The 7045-nt window shown below is 28.8% G+C and overlaps 1 protein-coding gene across 7 annotated transcripts; it reads left to right on the forward strand.

The window, feature by feature from the left end:
* Nucleotides 1-1946: 1946 nt before the first annotated feature.
* LOC110642061 (protein XRI1) lies at nucleotides 1947-5846 on the forward strand. Of its 7 annotated transcripts, none has more exons than XM_021793994.2 (9): nucleotides 1947-2334; nucleotides 3279-3343; nucleotides 3452-3574; nucleotides 3678-3814; nucleotides 4251-4314; nucleotides 4422-4503; nucleotides 4599-4639; nucleotides 4763-4846; nucleotides 5202-5846. In XM_021793994.2, exons 1-9 carry the CDS (start codon nucleotides 2315-2317, stop codon nucleotides 5471-5473), a joined length of 888 nt encoding a protein of 295 aa, XP_021649686.2. In that variant the 5' UTR covers nucleotides 1947-2314; the 3' UTR covers nucleotides 5474-5846. The 7 variants fall into 7 exon arrangements, with proteins under 7 accessions (XP_021649686.2, XP_021649685.2, XP_021649682.2 ...); XM_021793993.2 differs by having other exon boundaries at nucleotides 1948-2334; nucleotides 3455-3574; nucleotides 4422-4521; XM_021793990.2 differs by having other exon boundaries at nucleotides 1949-2334; nucleotides 4422-4521.
* Nucleotides 5847-7045: the final 1199 nt, after the last annotated feature.

The following is a 7045-nucleotide window of genomic DNA, read 5'->3' on the forward strand; positions in this document are numbered from 1 at the left end:
ATTATATTTTTATATAAATAAAACTAATTATTCATATAAAAAATAATGTAAAGAAATTAAAAGATTTGGTAGCGTTGATGGAACATGTATATTAGCCGATAGATGGACTGCATACTTCACTATTTGACTTTATAGTTTGTAATTGGAAAAAAGACAATTAGTAATTTTTTTTTTAAAATTAACAATGAAAACATATAAAATTCTCTTAAATAAGAGCAAACACTACAAAATTTAAAGATTTATCGACAGTAATAGATTTAAGATTTTATTGATGATATATGTCTAAAATTTGTTTCAATAGGATACATATATGAAAGTTATTAAAAAAATTAATATAAAAAAATAGAGAGATTTTTATCTGTAAAAATACTCGTCAATAATCACTTAAATGGAAAAAATATGAAAAAAAAGAAATGAGAGCCTAAAATTTGTGTGTTGTTCATAGAATAACCATATGAATGGCTACATGGCATAACGTTACTAATACTTTAAGTTTTTAACAAACATATGATGATATTATCTAAAATTATAGGAAAATGATTTTCACTAGGGTTTTACAAAATTAACCAAATTGATGAAATTAATTCAATTAAAATTAAAAAAAATAATAATACTTATATTATTTAGTTTGATTTTAAAACACAATCAATTATTATTTTGGGATTGGGATTGTATTTTTTTTTCTTATTTAATTTGATTATGATTTTGATTGTTTATCATTCAAATTGATTGATTTGGTTTGAAATATCTATTTATCAAATCAAACCATAAATAGCCCTAAATTTTATATAAATGTGACAATGTTAAATATTTACTAATGAACCATATATATTATATAATTTCCTTTTAAATTTTATTAAAATATAAATTACATAAATTTCTATAAATATAATTTAAATTAAAATATTTACCTTAGAATATAAAAAGTAAAAAATTTAAATCCCAAAAGCTTTATTCTTATTCTTTTTAAGAATTTTTACAATACCAAAAAATTTCTATAACCATATTACTAATATTATTAACAATCCCACCATCCATTTTTATCTGTTACTATTCAAAAGTTATTTTATTTAAAATTATTTATCATTTTAAAAATATTAAGATGTATTAATTAATTTTTTTTTAATTTTATTCTTATTTTTACTAAATATAATAATTATTTCTTAAATTTTTTTATATATTACCACATTTGTATCATTTTAAATTAGATTATATAAAAACTAATTTAGTTAAATTAAAAAAAAATTATTATAATTTATGTAATTTAATTACTTTTTAATAATTTGTAAAAATATTAAATAATAAATAAAAGTAAAAAAAATAAATAATTTGATTTTATAAATTTTATAAAAATACCATTTACATATAATTTATACCATTAAATAAAAATATCTACCATTAAGGATTAAAGTAATAAATTATTATATTAATCTATTTCATTATTTAAAAATTTTTATAGAGATTAATAAAATAAATAAATCACTTAAATTATAATAAAATACTTATTAATTTAATTAAATTATCTCTTATCCCATATAATTAAGGGAGGGATTATGTTTAATAAAAATAAAAATATAATTAAAAATAATATGAGTGCTTATTAATTTTTTTTTAAATGATAAATAATTATAAATAAAATAATTTTTAAAAAATGATTTGATAAAAATTTGCGGAATAAAATAGCCCATGCCCAAATCCAGGCCCAGGTTTCGCACATCACAAAGTCCTGTCGTGTCGTGTCGATTGTCGTATCGACCCCACTAACGAAACAAGGGCAATGTCACGTTCAACCCCATGCCCCACACATACGCGCCATGTCCAGCGGTACTACCAAACCCTAAAAAGTTATTGGACAGTTGACTCACGCGCGAAGAGGGAGGAGTGAAAGAAAAAGGAAGTAATTTATCGAAGGAATATCTGGATTAATAGATAATTAAGGAAAGATAATCACGCGAGTAACGGACTCAGGGGAAGGTTCAGTGGCTGTCATGGTCTCTGTAATTTTCCTTTCTTTGGTATCTCAATGTCATGTATCTAAAAATCCAGCACACACAGAGAGATACTTGGAATTAAATAAAAGGGGAGTGGGCACTTTTTCTTCTTTGTAGTGTGAGAGAGAGCGCACACATCTCAAGCAGAGCACACTCACTGATCTCTGTCACTGTGTATATATTATATATATTTTGTTTGTTTGGATAGCAGTGTGTGGAGAATTCTAAGAGAATAGGTGGCTAAGGCTTTCTGATAATAAAGCGTTAGGAGGAGAAAGGGAGTGCTTTTGATTTCTGAGTTTGCATTTTTTTTTGTTGTAGAGATGGATTACAGCAATGACTGGTAAATCTCTTTCTCAAACTGGTAATGTATGTTGTGAAATGTTTTTTCTATTTTCTTTTTAGAAAATAACTTTTTTTTTGTTGGTGTACTGATTTGTAAGATATAGCCGAACCCTATAAAATTTTTTTGATAAAGTTTTAGTTGAGTTGAGTTTGAGTGACTTGGAAGATGGGATTCATTGAACTGCATGTATTTTTATATTTATTTATTTTTAAATCTACGGTAGATTGCCTGATATTTTGGTCTACATTTTAGTTTTAGTTATTTATCTATTTATACATTTATGCTGGTTTTGTGAATTTCGATTTGCTTTCTTTTTTTTTTTTCCCCTTTTTTGTTTGTTGGGTTTGCTGGATTTATCTTGTACTGTTTGAGGGTAAAACGATGATGAAGAGGATGTGGGCTCTGAACAAATTGGTGGGTCATTCTATTTTCTTTCCCCTTTTCCTTTTACCCTTTATTATCTGTTTAGATAATTTATTATGCATAGCAAATTGCGTAAACATATATTATGGTCTATTGTTCTTATCTTGGCTTAGATCCAAACAATTGAAATGTTCCTTTTCTCTATGTTTGATGTTTGATTTGGACTACAAAATTGGATGCAATGAGCTGATCTTACTTTTTCCGACCTTATGTTATATATGTAATATGCTGGATGATAATTCATTTCGCATTGATTTTGTCTGCAAATTGTTGATTATGTTTCTTTTTACTTCTTGAATCATTTATGTTGGGCTGAGATTGACTTAGGCTCAACATAGTAAAATGCCAAATGAAACCTAATTCCAAGCATGAGATATATGATCAATTCATCATCTCAGGATTACATTCCTTGTTCTTTTAGTTGAGCGTTGAATTTTATGATTGCCTATTACTTTGTTAGGCTTTAGGATGTGTTTTGATAAGCCTAATATTTGAAATTTCTTCCTTATTTTATGAAGTGGCAATGGAGAACATTGGGATTGGCAAGGGGAGGACTATTGTCTTCAAAAGGACTCCAATTATGGTAATTTGTTGCATGGTTTCTAATTTGCTTGGAAGTGAAAAATATTTCACTGAAGCTGAGCAAGGCTGTAAAGCAAATCTGATGTCTAGGTGGTGTTATTGTTCTCAGCAGATGTATCTCAATGTTTATGGAATGAAGTGACTCTGAATGAGGAAGATCTCTCTTACATGTTAGATGAAACGACCCCAGTTAAGGCTTGTGGGGATTTGGCCTACCATGTTAATCATAACGGTATGGCTTTATTCCCCATATTTTTATAAATTATTATTGTTTTCTGCTTTGCCTAATTTTAAGTCGCCTGCTGTCATTTCTAATCAGAAATAATGCATTTCAGATAACATGCAGAAGGAACCAGAAGAACAGAAAGAAACTTCTTCACAATTAAAGAGGCGCAGGATGTTACAGTTTGATACTCAAGCTGTAGATTCCCCCTTTTGCAATGAAGAGATGCCGTCTTTGTTTCTATCAAATGTAAATGCTAGATATCCCCTTAATTTTCTGAGACTTCCATTATCTAAAGCTTGTCATTATTGTGACCTGGTTGATAAAGAATAGTCTATATGTGAAATTAAAATTTTGTGCTAATACAAGCTTTGGGTTGTTACTCTGGAAAAACCTATCATACACATCAAATGATGTGCATAAATAGGCAAATTAATTGTGGTATGTGTATTATCTTGATGTTGTAGAAATATAATTAGTTGAGGCCTGGATCTTTAACTGACATTATTATGTATAATGCTGTTTCTTTTAACTAGGTTAGTTCTGCCTTTGGTCCTTCAAACATTTTAGCCTTATAATTCATCTTGACCTGCATTATCGATAGAGTACTACAGTGTGTACCAAACTTATGAGATTGGATTAACTCTTATATTTCAGTTATTGATGTTTTTGGTTCTATGTTTAGCAGAGGGAGGACTCACTTGATGAAGTTTTACCTCAAGCATCAGAGTGGGCTCCTGGGTTTTCAGGTTTGTCTCTTTCAAGATTCTGTTCAGAAGCCAATTGACTTTGGAGTATCTGATTTTTTACCTCAATACTTTATGATTTGTAATAATGATGTCATGTGTTTAAGCAGATGTGTCTGCCTCCAGTTATGAGGTTCTGGATCAGTCATCTGAGGGGTGGTTGGCTGAATGCCTTAATGACACTGACATGCAGTTTAGTCCCAATGATATGTATGCTTCTTTATACTTTAGATTCTTTTTTGTTTTTTGTCTACTAAAAGCTTACTGCTTTATTATGTGAAACTTAGGAATTTTGCTGGAGCATCTGATGTTCAAATTGATATTTCAGGTATATGCATTGTTTTTTCATTCACATAATGTGCATGAATATGCACTATTGTTCTTTTTACGTATCATGTGACGTGCAAAATGAATATTATGTAAAGAGCATGATATTACCTTGCTGCTGTAGAGTTCTGCAATAGTCCACTCGGAAGTGAAGCTAATATGGTTCAAAAGCATGTTGCCCGGACTCCTCAAAATGTAGTTTTTAAAGGTGTTGCTCTTTTCTCAATGTTCTCTTTGTTTATATGTATACTGATCACAATATAATGGATATTTACTAATGATATTTGAATTTCTCATTTGTGGTCACTTTAGTGCAATGAAGTTCTTCTCTTTGTTCCACTTTCCGTTAATTGGTTCTGTATCTGGAATGCCTGCCTAATTCTTAGTAATGGGGTAACTAAGGAAGTAAAATAAACCATCAAAATATCAGCATGACATGTGGGTTATTGCATTTTCTAGCAAATAGATTATGTTTTCTAGTATTATTGCTGATATTTTTTTAACTTTTTTTTACGCTAAAACCAATAAACTAACTATGCCTGAGTTTCTTTCTGCACCTTAAGGTAAGAAGTCTTTTATACGAACGCCCACTAAGTTAGCTTCATCTGTTGTCTATCCATTTGCCTTCATCAAACCCTGTGGGTTCCATGGAGATGTTACTCTGAAGGACATAAACCAACGGATCCGCAGTCCGCCATCAAATTCAAAGCAAAATGTTGAAGATCCTGCTACTTTCCCTACTTCAGCTTTTTCTGGGAAGCCTGTTGTTGGCAAAACTAAAATCCGCACTGAAGGTGGAAAAGGAAGCATCACAATCATGAGAACCAAAGGCTGAGTAGATAAGTGTCATTCCAAACTTCTGGTTTGCAGGCCCGATAGATTCATCCCATTATGTTCTGGGGTTGAGTTATTTTTTAAAACTTCTTTTTGCTCTGTACTATTCTTGGGCCTTAAAGTTTAAATATTGATAGTGAAATTTTCCTAGTAGTATTTTAGGTATCAAGGGCTGTTGTGTCATACATATTTGACTTTCGTTTAGGACTACTGAAATCTCGATGTCAACGAGAATCCTGTGTATTTTCTGTAGTCTTCAGCACTACCCTGTCAGTACTTTCACTGAATTGATGTGCAAAGCTTATGTATTTGACTATTGTATTTGAAAGAGTTGTATTTAACATAAGGTAGAATGCACCGACTTCTTTCTTAAATTTAATTCACAGTTTCTTAACTGAACATTTTGGCTTCTCAAAACCAATAGATTCTCTTCTTCTCCTCCTCCTCCTCCTTCCCTCTGTTGGATATCCAGCTCAACAAGCATATGGACAGCCCTATGGTTATCTTCCTCTTCCTTCATCCAATTACCCACCACCCGGATCTCCACCTTATGTCTAGTCAAGGTGATTGTTTATAGGAAGAGCATTATACAGAGGTTGGTGTTAATTTGGAGTTGTTAAACTTCAAGTTTGTGAGCTGTTTCTATTAAAAAAAAAAAAAATTCTCTTCATCTCTCTAGAAGCTTGTTTTACTCTCACCATTAGTTGTCTAATAATAGTCTTCACCACTTCGTTGCATAGGCTGCTCTCTCTGCTGCCTAAACGCGTCCCAATGATATTTTAGTTTTTGCTGTTGTTATGTTTGATGTTGTCTCATGGAGGGCTGTGTTCTTGAATTTTTGACGAATTTTTGATATTATCATGGGTTTGTGAAGGAGTGTTATGGGTTTTTCTGCGTTTCAAGCAATGTTGTTGCTGTTCTTCAATTATTTTTACTTTTATTTTAATGAAAAGTATAAAATAATTATTAATATTTAAAAATGATAAAAAAATAATATTTTATTATTAAAAATAATATTTTATTACATTATGATTTTTTTTTTACCTTAAATCAAAATTTGGAGTTTTTTTTTTTTTTTTTCCCAAAAGTGAAAATTTGACTTATCTTGTCTTCAATAAAAAGTTGAGTGGCATATTTGAACTTTTTTTCATTAAAATTTCAAGCAGTTAAATCGATGAACTTTAACTTTGATACTAAATTGGTTATCTATGGGTGTGAGCTATCGAGTTTGTATTTTAATGGGACTCAATTGAGTACTTATAAATTATTAATAAATAATTATTATATTTCATAAAAAAATAACTTATAAATATATTTATTAATAAAATAAATAAAAATATTTTAAATTATTTTTTTAAATAATAAATTATATTAACTTATTTTTATTATAATATTATTGAAATATATTTTAATGACATTACAATATAATTTAATTTTAAATTAAATAAACAAATATTTCATAGATAAATATTTTATTAAAATTAATAAAAAAAATTTAAAATTTTATTAAATTTATTGTAAATAATTTATTTAAATTATTGTATAAAAATAAAATTTTTAACCTGAATATAAG

The sequence above is a fragment of the Hevea brasiliensis genome, chromosome 10, assembly GCF_030052815.1.
Source record: "Hevea brasiliensis isolate MT/VB/25A 57/8 chromosome 10, ASM3005281v1, whole genome shotgun sequence".
NCBI classification, from domain to species: domain Eukaryota; kingdom Viridiplantae; phylum Streptophyta; class Magnoliopsida; order Malpighiales; family Euphorbiaceae; genus Hevea; species Hevea brasiliensis.